At 37.1% G+C, this 21,977-nt stretch overlaps 2 protein-coding genes across 4 annotated transcripts; one reads left to right on the plus strand and one right to left on the minus strand.

The window, feature by feature from the left end:
- The first annotated feature begins 875 nt into the window (after positions 1-875).
- nr1d1 (nuclear receptor subfamily 1, group d, member 1) lies at positions 876-7,657 on the plus strand. The gene is made up of 8 exons (XM_058770297.1): positions 876-1,294; positions 4,205-4,507; positions 4,595-4,683; positions 4,815-4,959; positions 5,492-6,192; positions 6,286-6,471; positions 6,579-6,789; positions 7,245-7,657. Exons 1-8 carry the CDS (start codon positions 1,243-1,245, stop codon positions 7,439-7,441), a joined length of 1,884 nt encoding a protein of 627 aa, XP_058626280.1. The 5' UTR covers positions 876-1,242; the 3' UTR covers positions 7,442-7,657.
- A 1,307-nt stretch (positions 7,658-8,964) lies between these two features.
- On the minus strand, positions 8,965-21,782 carry si:dkey-225f5.4 (ZW10 interactor). Of its 3 annotated transcripts, none has more exons than XM_058770299.1 (10): positions 21,369-21,686; positions 20,843-20,939; positions 18,624-18,747; positions 18,367-18,524; positions 17,152-17,208; positions 16,869-17,011; positions 15,055-15,220; positions 14,422-14,561; positions 13,402-13,564; positions 8,965-10,513 (listed from the first exon to the last, which is right to left on the minus strand). In XM_058770299.1, exons 1-10 carry the CDS (start codon positions 21,395-21,397, stop codon positions 10,448-10,450), a joined length of 1,143 nt encoding a protein of 380 aa, XP_058626282.1. In that variant the 5' UTR covers positions 21,398-21,686; the 3' UTR covers positions 8,965-10,447. The 3 variants fall into 3 exon arrangements, with proteins under 3 accessions (XP_058626282.1, XP_058626283.1, XP_058626284.1); XM_058770300.1 differs by lacking the exon at positions 21,369-21,686 and adding an exon at positions 21,718-21,782 and having other exon boundaries at positions 8,966-10,513; XM_058770301.1 differs by lacking the exon at positions 8,965-10,513 and adding an exon at positions 14,281-14,347 and having other exon boundaries at positions 13,416-13,564; positions 21,369-21,694.
- Positions 21,783-21,977: the final 195 nt, after the last annotated feature.

Here is a 21,977-nt window from a genome sequence, read left to right on the forward strand (position 1 = left end):
TTGGGGTAAACAGAATTGTTCTTAGGCTGTGGAATTATTAAATATCAATGAATTCCAATTGTTTATGTTTAACATTTTCAAGCAACCTATTATTTGGGGGCAAGATGTCCCCGGGGGCCTTTTACAATATTTTACCCCGAAGGTACAACATATATTTCCTCAGATCAAAGTTAATGATTCTACCCTTAGTCTGCAGTGTACACATACTTTTATAAGTTACAAATGAACTCTCTAAAACACAACTTACTTTACATTAACATAACTTGACATTTTATATTTTGTGCATGATAAAAGTGACGACCCTATAAATAATGAGCATATAAATAAACTAGTATATGCCCTATTTATTTATTATTACTCTGCCATATGTGATATCTCAGATATAATTCACCCTATATTCGTTGCTTTTCTATGGAATAATTAATACACTTTAGGTGATATACAGAAGAATTCTCTTTTTCCAGATAACATATCAGATATTAAACATGTTAGTAATGGCACATTAGATATTATCTGTAATGTTCACGTTTACACTTTTTTTTCATGCATTGTTGCACTATTTTTGTACCGTGAGCAAAGATCTTTATAAACGAGTTTCATACATTTACCGAGAAATCTACATCCCTCGCGCTGAACACTCACTGAAAACTTTCCCTCGCTCAAAAACATTTTTTTACGTGTGAAACGCAAGCACAGAAACAGGTTCAGTCATACAAACTATTCCAGGCGATTTCAAACTCTTCGATTCAGACTACATTTCCCAACACCGAGGCAGCCACGTGCGCGGGGATTTTTAAAATACGCACTGAAATGTGTTCTGGAGAAACTGTGTCACTGGGCCACGAGGCTCACGGGGTCACATGGACACATTTCCAGCCTCGTGCAGCTGCGCGCCTGCGCTCATCTCATCCATGCTCCTTGGAACGAGGCAAAAAGCAAAACCGGGCCGACTTGACAGAACAGTTCAGAGCGACACAGATCGGACGAGTGACAGACGCGCTTGTCTATGATACACTTTTACTGAATGAACCACATTTCCCTGACGTCTTTGCGCAGCATTTAACATCTTTTCTTAGCATCTAGCAAATGCGCGGGTATTTTATGCGGTTTTAGAACGGTCGTTTCGTGGCAGTTATGACTTTATCGTAAAGAAGAACCGATCTGTAAGAAAAACAGAAGTGCATCTGGAGAGAGTGCATCTTGTCTCTGGGTGTTGCATTGGAGATTCTGTCATAAACCTGCATGACTTTACTGGGGCTCAACATGACGACAGCAGTAGACACAAACAACACAGGTAAGACTTATTTCTGGATGCTTTTAGAAACAGCCTCGTTTATCATTCTGTTTCCAATCACTGTCAAATTGCATGTTTGTAAGTTTCTATTACGCACTACTGAATGTTGTGCCACGGATCCACAAAGTACATTTATAAGTATAGCTTGGTTAAGTGGAACGGCACGGATAGCTATCTTATTATAATTATAATAAATCGATAAGGTTCGCCGAATTACCTCGACATTTTGTAATAGCCTATTTAACGACGCATTATTCTGAAAGAAAAACAAATTTAAATATATGTAATATCTACCTAAATAATATCTTTTAGCATGTGTAAATACTTCATTGTGCCTTCGTAAAACTTAATTATGTGCGAACTGAAAAATTCTGTTCAAGTATGCATACTTTCAATGTTTATATTGTATTTGGCGTGATAAACGTTCTGTATATACACAGAATGTAAATACCCAACGAGGGCAAGGACATCACGGGTTAAGGCACAGTGTTCTCGTGAAATTCGCGGAACTGGGTCATAACTGAAAAGTCAGGTGTACGGACATCCCTGTGATGCAGGCGAGCGTCGACGATACTCGCTCGATTCACATGTACCGCCGTGCCTAGCCATGTGCTTTTTGTTTTCATTCTCTGCTCTCCGCCTACAGCTATTGGTAAGCGCAGGCGCTCATTACATAATTCCGCCTCACGCCGCGTTTGCCCTCCCAGCGCGAACCCGTGTGTGACGCCGCAGTCTGAGCCATGTGCGCGCTGCGATTGGACCGAAGAGCGAGGCGCGGGGCTGGGCTGGGCATCACGTTAACCCGTGTTCGCTTCAAAAGTGGGACATGAAATTGATCCAGTTTTAACGTAACAGTTTTTTTCCCCTCTCATGACATGAATACATCGTCACAAAATATCCCCGTCCCTGCCTTTAATAGGTTATTTCTTGATTTAACGTAGTGTTCAAAAACACTGATAATGCGCGGATTATGGTGGTTAATTTCAGTTTATGATGCAACTAAGAGAGGAAAATGTTTTGAAAATATTTTTAGAATGGGTTAATTAGCCGATGGTATATCGAATACCTGATATATGGAATGTTTTCGACTCAATTCTGATTGGATGAATCGCGTTCGAAACTATTTGATAAAATGCTAATAAACATTATGACTGTGTAAATTCAGAATATGCTACTAATTACGCGGCTGGAATGCGCGCTTGTGAATGATCCCTTGTTTATACAGAAGTCAAATATTTTAAATATTTTGTATATCCTACACTCCCCGGTATAAAAATATGTTTATATTCAACGCTGTGATGCTTGGCACCTGTTAACAATATACAGTCAACCCAAACTATATAGCTAACGTAGTGGGAAAATGTTAAAATGTAGAATATTTTTTATAATGCTTACAATTATTGAGTGACTGTTTTACCTTTTAAGGTTTTAATTTTTAAAATCACGAAGGAGGGGTTTTCCGTTTCGCGTCGTGTTTTTAGAACACACTTGTGAAGAGAGAAATATAATGAACCCAACGTAAAACTGACAGCATTTATTAATGTAGAGTGTAAAAGGCTCACTCATTGCCTGTAGGCGTAAATGAATGGTGCAGGTTTTTAAAAAAGCGGGTGTGTTTTGAGAGGCGTGCCTAATGAAGCGAGTCTCGTTGAAAGGCTGTCCTTGTGTGGCGCACGTGGAAGGGAGGCGTGCTTCCCCAATGACACGCTTCAACAGCTCACACGCGCCCGTGTTGTGCTTACACGAGTATTTCCTTTGACAGACTGTTTAGGAACATCCAAGTGTTTGGACTGAAAAACAATTAGGAGCTGGAGAAAGCACGTTTTTGAGCATAAGCAGGGAGAAGATCTCAAACCACTGCTGCCATGTAACTATACCAGAAACAACCGCAGTGAACTCACTAACTGCAGGCTAGTGGACAGGGACAAGTGTTTTTCAGGAGTTTTTGAGGCAAACCACTGGGGAGTCAAAGCTACAGCATGTGGCTCCACCTGACACAGTGACTTTTTGACCTTTTGTGCAAGTGTACATTTGTTATGTAACCTTTACACCAGCTCACCTTTGACATTTAAAGTGCTGTAAAGATTATACTCACAAACACTTTGAAGAATAATTCTTGAAATTGACCAGTCAAGTCTATTTACTGTATAAACTTTGGTCTACAGCATTAGCACAAGTCTCTCCAAAACATGGTTTCATGGTTTCCATCAAGTGCATTGATGCAGTGTGCTGGAGGAAACTGTAAAACGAGAAGGAAGGATACAGTGTTTAACTTCAGGGGACCAAAGGTTAGGAAAGGCAGGAGGAAGTATCAGACACTAAGGAATAGGTTACATGCTAGAGTCAATGCCAAGGTGTAAACACTGTGCTGTTCCTCAAGAGCAAAGTTGACTTGTCTTATCTGATTTGAGCTGATGGACGGTAATGAGCAGGATGTAACTCAAACAAAACAAAGTTGTAAATGTCATATAAATTCACATGGTTAGGCATGTGCTACTGACACATGCAAAGCTGTGTATTTTATAAACGGAAATAACATGTGGCTTGCTCACATGGCATACTGGTGCCAGTGAAACTATAAACCACAAGCCCTCTGAGGCACAAACTCCGGAAGAAAGGAGTGGTCGCCGTAATTATTATTTTTTTGGATGTCCCCATGCAGTTTACAATAACAGTTCCTAGAAAGTATCTGTATTTTCCACGAAAACAGATTTACTTGCTCCCTCGGCTTCCTTGTTTCCATAGCTTGTGTAGTAGAGAGAAGTATTTATGGGAACATTTTAACGAGGACGGACTGTTTTAGGGAGCAGAACAAATACCTGAGAACATTTTCAGCCCCCTCTCAGTGGGCTTCTCTCACTTTTTGTGATCCCACAGTGGAGTAAATGTGGCTTTCTTTTCCATCGCTAGGTGGGGTAATATCATACATCGGATCGTGTGGAGGGTCTCCCAACCGCACCAGCCCTGTGTCCATGTACAGTGAGAATTCCAACAGCAGCCTGCAGTCCTATACACAACCCTGCTTTGGCTCTTCATTCCCACCTTCCCCCAATGGATCCCACGATTCCTCACGGATGTACACCAGCAGCAGCAGCTCGAGTTCAGGATCAGGAGAGGAAGGAAGCTCATCGTGCTCTGGTGGATCCCCAAGAGGCCGCGATGATGTTGGAAGTGCACGCAATTCACCCAACAAATCAGTCGCCACCCTTACTAGTAAGCAATAAGAACCATATTTTACCTGATTAATGTATAGTATGGTATCCAAGAGAAGGATTTTAACATCTGACTTTTTTCATCCAGAGCTGAATGGAATGGTGTTGCTGTGCAAAGTGTGTGGCGACGTGGCTTCAGGATTTCACTATGGTGTCCATGCCTGTGAGGGCTGCAAGGTAAGACAGTAGCTTCGATTTACATGCTCATGCACCATTAAAATATTGTTGCATTAAAAAAAAAAAAGTTTAATAATTGTAAATTTTGCATTTAAAAAAATTAACATTTACGTTATCTGCTTTGTCCGCAGGGTTTCTTTCGACGCAGCATCCAGCAGAACATCCAGTACAAAAAGTGCCTTAAGAACGAAACCTGTACCATTATGAGGATCAACCGGAACCGGTGCCAGCAGTGCCGTTTCAAAAAGTGTCTGTCTGTGGGAATGTCCCGGGATGGTAAATATCTATACAACTAAACTTAGAGAAACAGTTACAGAAAAGTTTGGGGATGCACTGATATTAAAATTCTGAATGATGCTGATATACCGATATTAAAAAAAAAAAAAAAAAAGATAAATAATAAATACCAATATTAAAATTAATACAATTTATTTACTTTATTTATACTATTTAAAAACCCTAACATTTATTTTAAAAAATTTCAAGTGAGTAAAGGCAGTGAAAACAGTATAAATATTAACTTTAAGACTTAATGTTAATATTAAAAGTAAAATATGTTTTTAAATTATTTGTGTTTATAAGATTAACTTTAAGGCAAAAGATTATGACTTAATTAATGTAAAAATAGGGGAAAATGAGCACACACAACTACCTATCCAGTATCAGCTGAAACAGATTTTATATCACCCAATATCTGATATGGTACAATTATATCTTACATCCCTTGAAACGTTTATAAACAGAACATTGACATACAGCATAAATATGATGAATTTGTGACATATTCTATCCTTTCTTTAACCCCTAGCTGTTCGTTTCGGCCGTATCCCGAAACGCGAGAAACAGCGTATGCTGGCCGAGATGCAGAACGCCATGAACAACATGGTGAACAACCAGCTTCAGAATGAATTCCAGCTGGCGAGCATCACATCCAACACCCCCTGCTCTTCGTCTTCATCCCCATCCTCATCTCCGTGCCCGGGGCTTACACTGGGACCGCAACCCCAGCCCCCCGCAGTGCCCATAGCATCGTCCCCTTCCCCTCCGGCCCCAACCTCCCCTTCGGTGCAGCCTGCTCAGAGTCCCTCGGCTCTGACTTCTTCTCCACCACCGTGCTCCAGTCCAGGGGTAGACAAAACCATCGCCGCCATAACCAGAGCACACCGCGAGACTTTCATCTATGCCCATGATAAGTTAGGTCCAGCACTTCTGCCTCACAACGGTGAACTGGACAACCAGAGCAGCAACCGCTGCATGGCTGGATATCACCTCAATGGCCACAACACCATCTACCACCATGATAATAATATCGCTCATCATTGCAGCAACTTTGAGATGCCACCAGAAAATGGCCTCCATTTTCAAGCGCCTGGACAACATCAGCAGCACAATAACAACGGTCAGCAAACTCCAAACAGTAACCTCTTTGGCATCCACCACAGTCAGGAGATGAACAGCAGCTCCCAGGGTCAGAACTGTCCGTGGAAAAAACACAAGGAGATTCTGCTGGTATGATCTTTGATATTTAAACTACTCTATAGGTAATTACCAAGTAAAGAGGACTTGGAAGTGATGATGATGATTCCTTTTTATTTCCCCCAGGCTTGTCCAATGAACATGCATCCTTACTCAGACCCTAACAAAACACCACAGGAAATCTGGGAAGACTTCTCTCTTAGCTTCACCCCAGCGGTCAGAGAGGTGGTGGAGTTCGCCAAACACATCCCAGGGTTTAGCACGCTATCCCAGAACGACCAGGTCACTTTGCTGAAGGCCGGAACGTTTGAGGTAAGCTATTGGTGTTTTATTTACAACATCTGACTTGCATCAAATGCCACAGTGCCAATCACGCCTTGATGGTTTTACTAAGTGCGTGTTTATTATATCTCCTGCAGGTCCTCATGGTGCGCTTCTCCTCTCTGTTTAACGTAAAAGAGAGGTCTGTAACGTTCATCTCGGGCACCACCTACAGCGTGGAGGCCCTGAAAAGCATGGGCATGGGTGATCTGCTGGGAACCATGTTCGACTTCAGTGAAAAACTCAACGCATTAGAGCTCTCAGCAGAAGAACTCGGACTCTTCACTGCAGTCGTGCTGGTGTCTGCAGGTCAGTTGCATATTAGTCTTAAACAGAAAATTCTACTCGTCATCTACTCACCCTCATATTGTTCCAAACCTGTAAGACTTTGGTTGATCTTCAAACACAAATTCAGATATTTTTAATGAAACCTGAGAGGTTTCTGTTCCTCCATTGAAAGTCGAAGTAACCAAAACTTGGAAGATCCAAAAATCCAAGTTTTGTGAAGAGATACTATCGCTCTATATGATGATTTATGACCATTTTGGTTACCTGGAACTTCAATGGAAGGATAGAAACCTCTCAGGTTTCATAAAAAGTATCTTAATTTGTGAAGATCAACCAAAGCTTTATTGGTTTTTTGAAACAACACGAGGGTTGGTAAATCAAATCATGTCATTCCAAACCTTCAAGACTGTATTTTTTCTATGCAAAATTATTTGACCCACTAATTAATTTGGTCTCTCATTGTTTCTTTTGTACAGACCGTTCTGGCATTGAAAACGTGAATTCAGTGGAGATGCTTCAGGAAAGTTTAATCCGGGCTCTCCGATCCCTCGTCAGCAAGAACGCCCCTAATGACGCCTCCCGATTCACCAAGCTGCTGCTCAAACTTCCTGACCTGCGCACGCTGAATAACATGCACTCAGAGAAGCTGCTCTCTTTCCGCATTGACGCCTGAGGTTTCAAGAAGCTGGTGAAAGTGGGTCACCGCTGGTTGACTGAAAGACAGAATGGGTACAAACATTAGAACTCTTTCCAAGAGAACCCACCAGAAAGCAAACTCGTGGCTTTGGCACTAAAAAGCACTTGAGGACAGATTTAAAGGGACACTTTGGTGTCTAATGGTCGGTCAATAGCCTTTATGGCTTGATAACCATAAAGGGTCCCTGAGCCACTTTCAGTACTTACCTGAAATGGGTGGTAAGATTAAGCTAACAATAAAGCAGACAAAAAACACTCACATTTGGACTGCATGGGGAACAAGTGCAAAATGCCTCTTGTAAGGAGCCACAGCCAGGCCAGAAGGATCTCCAGGCCACTTCCAAACGGGACAACGGCAGAAAAATGTCAAGCGTCTCCTCGTGCCCAGTCCGGCCTGGGTTCCTGCTACACCCACACTCAGAGAAAGTTATGATCTTTTTAACTATAATGCAAATGACAAGCTATACGTGGTATGAACCTTCACACATAATCACATCCCTGTGACTTTGTAAAATATGTGTAAATATGATATACATACTTTAAATGTTTTAAAATGTATAATATATATTTTTTTGTAAAGTTCACATGCTCAACGCAAATGATAAATCTATTCAAGCACAGACATATAAGTAGAGTGTATGCATATTATAGACATCAAGACATGTATTTTAGTTGTCTTCTTCATAAAGGCATTTTATGAAACAAAAGTTTAATGTGTCGTTTTTTGAAAAAAATATATCTCTATGTAATGTTTTTAACTTTTGCATCTTGAATACATTTTTGTTTATCTGTGTACTGAACATGTTCACGGTAAATAAAGTAAAAATGTATAAAATACTAACTGAAAGACAAAAAAAAAAAAACTATATAAAAGTACTATGTATAATGTACTAGATATACTAAAAAAGTTGCTTTTCAGTGTCAAGAGAGCACCAGGGAAAATATATCATTGCTGTCCTCGATAGTAAAGTTAAGGCTGTGTTCTCTAGCGGGAGATGACATGTATGCCAATTCAGTTCCATAAGCTCTGACACTGAACAGGACTAGGAAGTAAACTAGTACATTATGTATGTTTAAAAGTTTGGGTTTAGTACAATTTAATAATACTACTACTTCATTTAGCAAAAAGAAATATAAGTGATCAAAGATGACTGAAGACATAATTAAAAGATTTCTATTAAGGAGCACAACTATTTTCAACAATGATAAGAAGAAATGTTTCTTGAGCAGCAAATAATCATATTATTATGATTTCTAAAGACATTAAGATGACTAAAGACAACAATAATGCTGCTGAAAATTCAACTTTGCCATCACAGGAATATTTCATTTGAAAATATATATATTCAAATAAAAATAAAGGAAAACATGGAGGAATACTGAAAATATTAAATACTGGAAATTTACATATGACATTCAATAATACTGAATTCCTAACAAAGAATAGAATCAATATACCTAACACAGGAAACATTAAAAAGTTATTGCAAAAAGTAAAAACATTCAATAACAGTAGACGTGAGTAATCAGAAAATGAGTAAGTGGAAAAAAACGGGGGCAAAAAACACAATATCTATACCTCATTCATTATAAATCACCTCATTACACTGACCTGAGTAAATACTACCAATAAATAAATTTGGCACTTAAAGAAAAAAAAAGACAAAGCAATGTGGAAAGAATAAAGGAAAGTATGTTTAATTAGCTATGCAACAAGATGATACAAATTCTGTATAAGAGCCTTTAAGGCATTTATTATATATACAAAACCAGATTTTATTCAGGATAAACAGAGGAACAGAATCAATAGTTTACTGAAGTGATTACTCAAAAGGTCATAAGTCATTATATGTCAAGCTCTGTCTTAATTTTCCCCAACGGATGTGGAATCTGATCTACAAAAACTGTTGTCAAAGCACATCATGTAGTCCAGGCCCTTTCTCATTACAGACACCAGAACAAACAGAGAATATGTGGAGTGTTCTCCACACACATGGACCCAGAACTGGGTCATTGTGCCCTCGTAATCAGTTTCACAGCTCCCTATTGGCCAAATCCAGAGCAAACCTCACAACTTATGTGGCCAATGAGAGCAGCTCCTGTTGTGCAGCGCTCGAGGGCGGATAACTGGTACAGAAAGTGAAGTCATGCTCTAAGTGCCAAGTGGAGTATGTCAGAACAACCATGGAAAGAAAAGACTAAATGACTGTGAAGTTGATCTCTTGTTTCATAACAAGCTCGGAGTCGGGGGTGGCCAGAAGCCAACGTGATAGGAGCTTTTCGTGTCTGACAAGGAAATATATACGACCCTTCAAAAATGAAAAGTGATTCTACACAACTGTTGTGTAGTAAAAAGGGGATTAAATATACAGGCAGCAGCAGAACAAGCTTGAGTCTCCAGATACAGTCTAAATCGTTACCTAACCTGTTATGTCAGACCACAGAGGATGGAACAATATGCATGTGGTGCTCTTCACAGGAAGTGCTGCCCTCTAGTGTGGAAAAACAAGAGCTGACTGTAACTGTAAAAGAGGGAAGTGAAAACTGCATGCCATTTTATACAGTTTAGATCCATTTTATTTATCTTTTTGTTATATAATAGACACAGACATAACATTTAAACTATACTGCTGAGAGCTGTCACGTGACCTGCATTTACTGAGTGAACAATGCTCTTGAACACGAGTCTCAAACTGAATTGCTGGCTCTCCCAATCTGTTGACAGGAATGAAGCAATGAATTATGCAAATAATAATGACAATTATAATAATAATGACAGTTTGGGTTGGTTAGATAAAGTCTGAAAGTACTTTTTGACTCACAATGCAGACACAACACAAACATTAATTTGTATGCATCAACAATACAACTAGAACTGTACAATGCAAATGGATAGTGTCTCATATAATAGACTCCGGCTCAGGACATGACACACATGATGAAGTCTAACCGGAGGATCTGGCCTGGGGTAAATTTTGTGATGTCAGATGTTCGGATTGGAGGAGAGAAACTCAAGCCATTCTGTCAGAACAGGATGTTGCACTGGGGGCTGAAAACAGTGATTTATAAATGAACAAACTGAATTCAGAAAAGACAGAAAACAATGTTGCAAGGATCTGAGCTGGTAACATCTTGACCTCCTATAAAAGAGAATCTTCCATTCACTTGGCTTGGGAACATTATACCAATTATTTGGGAACATTTTCAATAAATGCTGGGTCACAATGCAGCATGGCAGTCTCTCAACTACACTTACTTCACATACAAAAAGACCCAATCTAATAAACATGCATTAAAATGCAATTTATATATTCAATGATTTAAATGCAGCTCCTCTATGAGGAGTAAATGATGGATTAATATTTATTTTGATATTTTTGGGGGAGAATTAATTACAAAAATTATACAATTGCTCCGATATCACAATAAAAAAAAAAATAATACAACATGATTAAATGACTGAAATTCATAAAAAGAAAATTATTAAAGAGTTTGGCATAACTAAATTAACTAAAATACTAAATTTAGGGTTGTGGGGGGGGGACTTATAACATGGCTAACAGGGTTCCCACTCTTTCATGAACACCAGATTCAAGGACTTTCAAGGATTTTTTTAAAGCACCCTTTATTTTATATCAAGCACCTATCAAATTCACACCCCAGCATATGTAGTGTCATGAAAGACCTCACAGTACTTAACATTTCGCTTTGAATGTGTAGGTTTAATAATTTAGACTGTTTTGAGCAGTCATGTTCAAAGGAATTTAATGAAATCCATTGAAGTCAGTACTGGTGATATTCAAATACAATTTCTAAAATATTGATAAAATATGCATAAAACTTGATTTAAATTTGAAAGAATTTCCCAATTTTTTAAATTAATAAAAAGTGGTTAAATGTTGTAATAACACGGTAAAACGTGTTAACGTTAAAAATTTGCACACTCTCTCAATAGAGACATTACTCATTAATAAAGTCAAAATTATTTTGTAAATCACTTTTTATTGCAAATCCCATTTTATCTTTGACCTAGAGGAATGCAGCTGTGCTCAAACATGCAGCTGCTCAAAACTTCAATATTTCTTTGAAAATATTTCATGAACATTTTAAACCTTGTACATGTGCAAATCTGCAAAAATTATAAAGAAAAGAAACAAACAAAAAAAAAATAGGACTTTCTATTTGCTTTTAAACGGTAAAGGATTTTCACTAAGTTGTTTTTTCCAATTTTTCAAGTTCTACATTTTCTCCTTAGCTCCAGGTGGCAGTAAGTTTTGGGAGTTCATTTTTAGACCATCTCCTATCTTGAAAAGTCTGTCTTGCAGAGATTGACTAAAAATGAGCTCCTAAAACTTACTGCCAGACTCTGGAAGATAAATTCTTCAAACCGTGTTACAAGAGGATGTGGTGCTGGTCCTTCAAGAGTCACTCTCTACTTATCTGTCTATAAAGCCGATAAAAAATTAATCATGTATTTCACATCACTTCAGCATGTTATTCTTATTAAGTGAGGGTCATTTTTAAGGATTTTTTACCCAAGAAAAGTCTCTGAGAACCTGGCACCTTGTAATTCTGGAGACTCCAGGAAGGTTGCAGTTCTGGAAAATGTTGGTGCTGGAGACTAAATGGTTCCTGATGGTTTTACACCTAATTCTTCACATTAATTATTTTGCAGTTAACATGTATCTTTTCTTTTCCATCTGTTTTTTCTGACCCCGCTGTCCCAGTGAGCATTTTGCTGTCCAGTGGTCATGTCTTAACTTTGCAGTTTCTGTATTGCATTAGTTTTGAATATTTCTCATGGAGAGTTAAATCTATTTTTTGCTCATTTCATCTGTAAAAGAAAACCTGCCTTAATAATTCTGCACACCTGAATATAAGGGTTTTTTCACTTCCATCTTCGTGGACAATTATATATCACTTATAAATGATTAAATACAAAATTAATAGTAGTTATTAAGATTTACGTGGTTTGGAATTGGTCAAATGTGCTTGGAAAAAAGTATATATAATCAGAATATAATAATTGCCTAATAATTCTGCACGCACTGTAAGATGTGCTCACTTTACACAGAGTGAGCGTGATCGTGAAAGTGAACAGCAAGAGCTCATTCAAATGTGATTTCAAAACCCTGCATATAGCGGCTCCCTGATGTGCGAAAATTAAATACAATATTAGAATGTTTGCAGGAGCAGGACACACACGTTGCGGGAGTGGGTGGTAATGGTCAGAAACTCAGCGGGAGCGGCTTAAGAAATCGGTCCCGCGCAGGGCTCTAGGCTGCGCATCAACACTAAGTTTTTTTCCGCGCTACCCCACCCCCAATCATTAGTGCCGCTTCCTTCTGGTCTTTGACAGCACATATAGGACAATTTTTGAAACAGCACCATAAACTAAATTTAATTCAAACACTTTCAAGGACCTATGTTTGTTTTCAAGTACTTTCCAGGCCTTGAATCCATATGTCTGAAATTCAAGTACTTTCAAATATTTTCAAGAAGCGTGGGAACCCTGAGTTCAGAATGTGAAATGTCATGAGGGGCAGCTCCCCAAAAGTATATTGATATCTATGAATGAATTATTCCTGACAATTAATTTTTTAAAAATCATAATACCTTGAAAAAACAAACTTGAAAATGTTTTTGAAATTAAACACTAGCATACATTAAACATGTAAGGTAAACATTTAATCATGTGGTGATTAAATAAATAAATAAATAAAATTCAAATCAGCCCAACATGAAAACAAAGACTACAATTTATAAGAATTTGGAATAATGTTTATGAAGCTTGAATACAGCACAAATTTGGTGAAAAAAATAAAAATAAATCAGCAACAACATGGATATTTGCATATTTTGATGCTTTGCATCATGATTAGTAAAAAAGTAATATAAATGAGCGAATAGAAATGAAACCTTTTCACTGTTCCTCACCTTTAGATCAGTGATATCAAGCAGATTGCCGTCTTTCCTCACAGACAGGACAGTAGCTCGGCCGTGTGATGGATATCCCTCCTCAACCCTCAGGTGACATACGGTGGTCGCAGTCTTGAGAAAGATCAGAAGCTTTTCAGCAGGACACCAATCAATCGCAAACCTGTCGAAACAAACCAAAAACTGTATATGAGGTATAGTTAGTACATTTCTTCATAGAGTAAAACAAGTTTCCCATTTTTGCTGTAAAGAACATAATGTTGAGATCCAGTGCTGTTAACTTAAATTTTAATTTCTATTCTTTTTCTAAATAAGAACATTTTTCAGCAACCGAGATCCAATAAAACCATAAAAGACGGTGGTGAACGAGTTACTTTAATGATATATATTATTGCAAGATTGCATGGTGTAGTAATAAAAATAATTAAATTAGTTCACTTCCAGTGCCAAGTCTGTGACTTTATGCATTACGTAATCGCGTTGGAAGGGTCATGCATGGTTAGTTATAGCATTTGTGGTAAAAAGTGTATACATATATATATATTTTTTTAAATGACTGATCGTTTCACTAGATAAGACCCTTATTCCTCGGCTGGGATCGTGTAGAGCCCTTTGAAGCTGCACTGAAACTGCAATTTGGACCTTAAACCTGTTGCTCCCCATTGAAGTCCACTACATGAGGAAAAATCCTGCAATGTTTTCTTTTCGACTAAAAAAAGAAATAAAGAAAATTTATATCTTGGATGACATGGGGGTGAGTAAATTATTAGGAAATTTTTATTCTGGAAGTGAAATAATCCTTTAATGTAAGCTGAACATTTTTTGTGGCTAACACAACACTTCACAGGTTAAAGAAGAAAAGATTTTCAATTTGAAGACCTGAGTTGTATGGTGTCTTTGGGTTGATGAACCTTTTTCTTTATCAGCGACTTGTGATGAATCCGACCTTTACAGTCATAAAATAATATAGAAATGGTAAGATTTATGAAAAATTAATGTATATACTTTAATAAAATGTACCTGTAGTGCAGAGCCTGAATCTCAGACAGCATCTCTCCTTGACTTATGTACCGCTCCAGCACCTCCACAAGGGCGGCGCTCACTTGCCTAAGACGCCCATTCACTGCCTCCTCTACAAGGCCAGCAGTTCCCTGAAACACCTGAAACACAGGAAAGAGAGAGATATTTACAATAATGTAGTAAAAGAAAATGAGAACCAGATAAGGCTAAAAAGAAATATACTTCTAGAGGAATATTACCACTCACAAAAACAAGAACATTTAGTTGTACAGTACCATTCAAAAGTTTTTTAAATATCAGATAGTAATAATTGTTCACATTAATAAAGTCTTTCTTGATTGTTGATTTTTTTTAAATAATTAAATACTACTTTAAAGTGGTTAAACATGTTTGAACTTATGTAGTTTGAATAGTGCTGCAGATAATGTTTTTTTGAATTCTCGTCCTATTTAATACAGCATTAAAAATTATAGTCTCATCATAATGAAAGTGTGTATACGTGCACGCATGTACAAAATATAATTTACAATTTAATCATTTACAAGCATGTTCCTTCTTTGGCAATTCATCCCTCACTTCATAAAACACAGCTCTCACCATCTCTATTGGGAAATATATGCTGAGACACCGTACCTGAAGATGAAATTCATCGTTGGTTGTCATGGTGACGGAGACACGCAGGGGTTCAAGTGATTTTTCGGCAGCACGAGGCAAGAGCTCAAGGCACAGCTCAGATGAACTGACTGACAGCAGCCTGTACGCCATGTTTCTGTGAGTCACGTTGACCAAGGTCTGCAGCCTGAGAGTCAAAGAAAATAAGAGGAAGAAAAAGGGGAGTTTATTGCGTTTAAATATTTTTGTAGCAAAAATTATCTGAATATGAAAAAAAAAAACATCTTCAGCGTATTTAGTCATAACAACAGTACAGTTTGTTCAATTAATTGTTTTGTTGTTGCTGATGAGGTCTTTCCACAAAAAAATAAAAATAAAAAATAACATTCAGTACACAAGAACTCTGTAAAACGTCAAAATTATGTGATTTATTATTACGTGAATTATTTAAAGAGTGCAAAATCCACGTTATAGTTATTATGGCTTCTAAACTGACTAAAATCTATTTCTCCAGGCTTTAGCGTCACATGATCCTTCAGAAATCATTCTAAAATGACGAATTGCTGCTCACAGGGTTCCCACACCTTGGTTAACTTCTAATTCAAGGACCTTTCAAGGACTTTCAGGTCCAATACCCTCAAATTCAAGGACTTAATGTGGGGACACATTTCAAGTGAGAGCAAAGGTTACATCACGTCAGCTTGTAAGATACATTGTTACAGTTTGCATGTGTCAAACACAACTATGCAAAAAAGCAATTTTTTTGTTTTTGCATTTATTTTTGGGCATATGACAGAAATCTGATATTTGTCGTATTTCTGTTTTGCATAAAATTGAATAATATTTGGTACATACCATACTGTATTCTAAAATAATCTGATATTAACTTTTGCATGGATTTTATTGAAAAGAGCTTAGGCTCATGTAACCAGAAGTTTTAAGATATATGAATATGCTTTTAAGTTTTTCTTGCCTCATGGCTTTACATGATCTTAACAAGCAAAGCAATTCAATATTACATCCTTTGGATCTCTGGCAAGCCATTCTTTGTAATCTTCTTTGGTGAGCCAAATATCTTGAAACTTGCATCATGTTTCAGCGGTTTCAGCCTATTTTTGCAGTGTTTCACGGTGTGTCTGTGAAACGTTGAGGTACCATCTTAGTAGTTTCGTGTGCGTGTGAACGTCATGGCAACAAACAACACAAAGTACCTCACATGGGAAACACTTAACGTAACGCATTAATGTGCAACGCAAATCAAGCAAGCTAGTAGTTTAGTTTAGTTTATTTTCTTATATAGCACATTTCTACTGCCTTCAGAGCAGCCCAAAGTGCTGTACAATGCATTCCAGAAAAACCAAACACATAACAATGACAAACACAACATCTTAAAAAAGAAAACATACATTACATCTCTCCTAAGTCAGATTCAAACACCATAAAATAAAAATGCTTCTTCAAACCCGCTTTAAAAGCGAACACTGAGGGGGCATCCCAAATGTCTAGAGGTAGATTATTCCATAGCCGAGGACCGGCAATCGAAAAGGCCCGATCCCCTTTTTCAAGGAATTTTCAAGGACCTGTATCTATGTTTGTTTATTTTCAAAAACTTTCCAGGGCCTTGAAAATTTTTAATCAGATTCACAAACTTTCAAGGATTTCAAGGACCCGTGGGAACCCTGTGCTCAAGAAATTGTTTTCATATTCTTATCACTGTTCAAAACAGTTGTGCTGCCTAATATTTTTGTGGAAATTATGATACATTTTTTTTCTTAATTATTTGATAAGTCGTACCAACCCAAAACCTTTCAAGAGTAGTGTATGTACAGACTCACCCATCTCTTAATATTGTCCAGTCACTAATTCGAGCCTGCTGCTTTTCAACCTCATCCTTGAGCTTAGAAAACCGCAAATCACACGCATTCATCGAGTTTTGGGCTGCCTGGATGGAGTCTTCCAACTGAAAGCTGATTTGTTTCTGTGTGTGAGAGAAAGGAGTAAGAATTCAACCAATTTGATTCAACCCGTTTGTCCCACAGCTGTTTTTGGTGAAGAATAGTGGATATTATTGGAGCTAAGTAGCCAGACCAGGAAGTCTAAAGTGAGCGGATGTCTTACCTCAGCTCTCTGATTTAGTTTAGCTGTGATTCTCTCCTTCTCTTTGCACTCCTCTTTCTGAACAAAAATGAGATTTCATGTACAACTCCGAATTCCGGAAATGTTGGGACGTTTTTTAAATTTTAATAAAATGAAAACTAAGACTTTCAAATCACAATATTTTATTCACAATAGAACAAAAATGTTTAAACAGAAATTTTACACTTTTATCCATTAATGAGCTCATTTCAAATTTGACGCCTGCTACAGGTCTCAAAAAAGTTGGCACAGGGGCAACAAAGGGCTGAAAAAGCAAAACATTTTGAAAAGATTCAGCTGGGAGAACATCTAGAAACTAATTAAGTTAATTGACATCAGGTCTGTAACATGATTAGCTATAAAGGGATGTCTTAGAGAGGCAGAGTCTCTCAGAAGTAAAGATGGGCAGAGGCTCTCCAATCTGTGAAAGAGTGCGTAAAAAGATTGTGGAATACTTTAAAAACAACGTTCCTCAACGTCAAAATGCAAAGGCTTTGCAAACCTCATCATCTACAGTGCATAACATCAGCAAAAGATTCAGAGAAACTGAGAGAAATCTCTGTGCGTAAGGGACAAGGCCGAAGACCTTTGTTGGATGATGCCCGTGGTCTTCGGGCCCTCAGACGACACTGCATCACTCATCGGCATGATTCTGTCATTGACATTAATAAATGGGCCCAGGAATACTTCCAGAATCCACTGTCGGTAAACACAATCCGCCTTCAAACTGTTTTGAGGAGATGCTACACCATGGTAAACATGCCCCCGTCCCAACTATTTTGAGACCTGTAGCAGGCATCAAATTTGAAATGAGCTCATTTTGTGCATAAAATTGTAAAATTGTAAAATTTTTCAGTTTAAACATTTATGTTATCCAAAATATTGACTCATGTGATTTGAAAGCCTTAGTTTTCATTTTATTCAAATTTATAAAACATCCCAACATTTCCGGAATTCAGGTTATACAATACAACAGTAAGAATATGCAAGTGTGAAGCTACATGTTTAGTTAGATAAAACTGCATCATATAAGTAGCCATTGTTTGAATTCATGAGTATAAGGCCACACAATAACCTGAAACAATAGCCTTTTATCAGATGACTCCAAAACGTTTGCTAAATCAGATAAAAAGCCATTTTTTTCCCTGAATTTATTGATAAAAGAAAGGCAGACAGATAAAAGAAAAGTCTGATTACTTTTATCTGCAGAGCAGACAGTAGAGTCTCCAGCGTTTTCCGTTTCCCCTGAAGCTCCTCCATGCGATCCTGGAGAGTGCTGATCATCCCCTCCACCTCCTGAACTCTCTCCTGATATTCAGCTTTTAAAGCCTTCCATGCAGAACGAGCTTCATTACCTGTGTGCCAACACACACGAAACAAGGCACCATTTCACTGTTTAGCAAATGCAGCAATGAACAGTCGTCATATAGAATAATCCATGACATATGTGTTACCTGGGTTTTGGGGACATGGCTCATTCAGCAGCTGATCCACTGACTCTAGACCTGCCAGCAGCTGGATCATGTCAACCACCACACACAGCTGCCTGAATATATGCTTCTGTTTTCGCCTGCAGTCCTACACAAACAAACAAAGGCATCAATATTTCATTAATAATATATCGGTTTAATGTAAAACACTTTATACCGTAGTACTACAGTTAATGTTGCTACAATAAAACCATGGCAACTGGGTATTAGCCACCAGTGTCATCAAAAGTAATACTACTTTAAAAATAAAATAAATATTGGAGTAATATTGGAGTTCCCCAGGGATCAATTCTGGGCCCTATCCTGTTTAGTTTGTATATTAATGATTTGCCGCTAGTCTGTTCACCTGTTAGTATTAAATTGTTTGCTGATGACACAGTTCTATATGTGCATGCTAAAACTGAGGTATTTTAACATTTTAACTGAGGTATTGGTCCATGTTTCAGATTGGCTGAGTAACTCATATTTACATTTGAATATAAGTAAAACTGTTTGTATGTATTTCTCACAAAAACTGACAGTGATTCCTCATCCTGATGTATTTGTTAAAGGAGAAAAGCTCAAGGTTGTTTCTGATTTTAAATATTTAGGAGTAATTTTAGATTCCCAACTGACATTTCAAAAGCATGCCAAAAAGGTAGCAAAAATGATTAAATTTAATTTGGCAAACTTCAGGCATATAAGACCATACTTAACAATAGAAGAAGCAAAACTTTTCATGCACTTGATGATTTTTTATCATATTACATATTGTTTTACTAGTTGGTCACAAGCAAGCACAATCGTTTTAAAATCAACTGAATCTCTTTATAAACAGACGCTTAAAATATCTGATAGGAGGACTAATAATTATCATTATTGCATTATAGTTAAAAAACATAATTTAATGAGTTTTGATAATGTTAAACATTTGGTTGATGCTTGCTTGACTTTTAAGACTTTAAATGGTTATGCACCTACCCACTATGCCAGTTTATAATGCGGAAGGATAATAATGGCAGAGTAACAAGAGCAATTACTAGAGGAGACTGTGCTGTACAGTTTAGGCGTACAATATTTGGATGGTCAGTCTTTTCAATTAGAGCCATTAATTACCGTATTGACCCGAATATAAGACGATGTTTTTTCCTTGGAAATACATCTGAAAAAACGCGGTCGTCTTATATTCAGGGTCTAGACTTTGACATGTCAATAATACACCCACAACAATAGGTGGCGCCAAAAACGCATAAAACGAGTGTGCCATGAAATATGTAATGTAATTTGTGTTGTAAAGATCGCGAATGAAAACAAATGAAAAAGAAAAGCTTACAGCAGCATGATCGTGACTGTCATGTTAGCCTGATGGGACCAAACTTCCTCTGTAAGTGATTTTAAAGCATAAGACAGTACCAAGATTTGAAGACTACAATAAGATTTCATGTCCACTGATAATAACATTTTGGTAGGCTATGAGTTGGATAGCCTAATTGTTATATAATTCAGATGGGCTACCTGTTATTTCAATGGTATATCAAAATTTTCCAATGTCATTGTTGGTACATTTGACCAGTATTTACCATACTTTCAAAACAAAAATTAGAATTGGAAAAATATGCAATATGAAAATAATTTAAGAATAAATGTGTTTTACAGAGAGAAAAAAATAAAAAAAATAAAAAAATAAAACAAGATTTGGTTTTCAAAAAGCCTTTTTCCAACAGGTACATCTGGAAAAAGGGGGGTTGTCTTATAATCAGGGTCGTCTTATATTCGGGACAATACGGTATTGGAATATCAACTGAATTAAGGAGTAGTACAAATTATTCAACATTTAAATATAAATTAAAGAAATTGTTAAAAGCAAGTCATATTTGTAATCATTAGTGTTATAGTATGTAATTGTAAATGCTATTGTATGTGTATGTGTGATAATTTACTGTATTCTAGGTTTTTAAAATCTGGCAAGGGGCAACAGATGAAAATTAGCCATTGAGGCTAACTCTGGCTTATTTACAGTATTTTACTTTTGATTAATGAGCACTGTCCCTGTTAAATAAAATTAAATTTAAAAAAACAGAAAGATTCTAAATGGTTCTTACATCATTTGAGGGAAATTCCAATTTATTGTTAAATAATGGTGAATTTTGGTAAGTTAGCTATGGGCATAAACTGCAGTTACACATAACAAAACACAAACTTACCATCAGATAAGGAGCCATAATTTCTCCCTCTCCTGTTTCCTGCAGTTCGGTGGTGTTGCATGATTTCAGGAAGGAAGGGTCAGTCCTTTCCAGAAACCTGAAATCAGAGAATATTGTTTACTTATTAAATCTTATTTGTCCATATTTCATGTCCTTAAAAACAAGGACCATAGCAAAACAACAGTCAGCCTGAGAATATTTGAGGCTTTCAGTATCTCGGGTCATTTTGTTTAATCCTTTGATGTAAATCAATAAGTTGATCACAAAGGAAAAATATCTTTTTTTTTAAAAAAAAACAACAACAAAAAAAACTTTAATACAAAAAGAAAACTATGCCCGTTTATACAATATCAGCTGCAGTTTATTTTGGGTTGTCACACTCACGTCCACGTCAGTATTTGTATTAAAATCTACAAAATATAAGCATTAAAGATAAATGTCTTTAACTATTTAATTAAAATGTCCTTGTGAAAGTTCATCGGTGGAGTATTTCAAATAGTGTCGCAGCATGTTGAATGTAACTTACGCTGCCACAAATATAAAGATGACAGTCATACAGAGTTATGAGAACGGGTGTAACAGCAAACCCTAATGATTTAAAGATGCATCAGAGGGGTAATGTAATGACTGAACACGGAGTGGCCGCCTTTTTACTCTAATAACAATAACTGTATTGATGGTATTTAAGCGAAAACTACCGTTACAACAGTGACTTGAGGTAGTTCAGCTATCGCCATCCAAACAATGGCGTGCCAGCGAACTAACTTGATTCTAACAGTGACAGAGCATTTTTAAACGTATAAAGCACTATAAAAATAATTCAAATAGTTTATTAATTCCGCATATGGCTTTATAAATTGATAGACAATACTCACGCCTCAGTTCTCTCCGCCGCCATTTGTGTTTTGAAACTTACCGCCTAATGCTGATTGGTCAGAACCCTGACGCTACGTCACAGATGTCCACCAATCATTTATCGATGAATGAAAGCTTTAGATGTACCGCGAAATAACAAACACATTATTTAAAATATATTAATAACATTACATATATACTTTTGTATTAGTATACTGTTTATAAATAGTGCGTAACCAAATCAATAACAATATATAGTTTATAGTTTGTGAGTTACCTC

This window comes from Onychostoma macrolepis, chromosome 03 (genome assembly GCF_012432095.1).
Source record: "Onychostoma macrolepis isolate SWU-2019 chromosome 03, ASM1243209v1, whole genome shotgun sequence".
Lineage (NCBI taxonomy): Eukaryota > Metazoa > Chordata > Actinopteri > Cypriniformes > Cyprinidae > Onychostoma > Onychostoma macrolepis.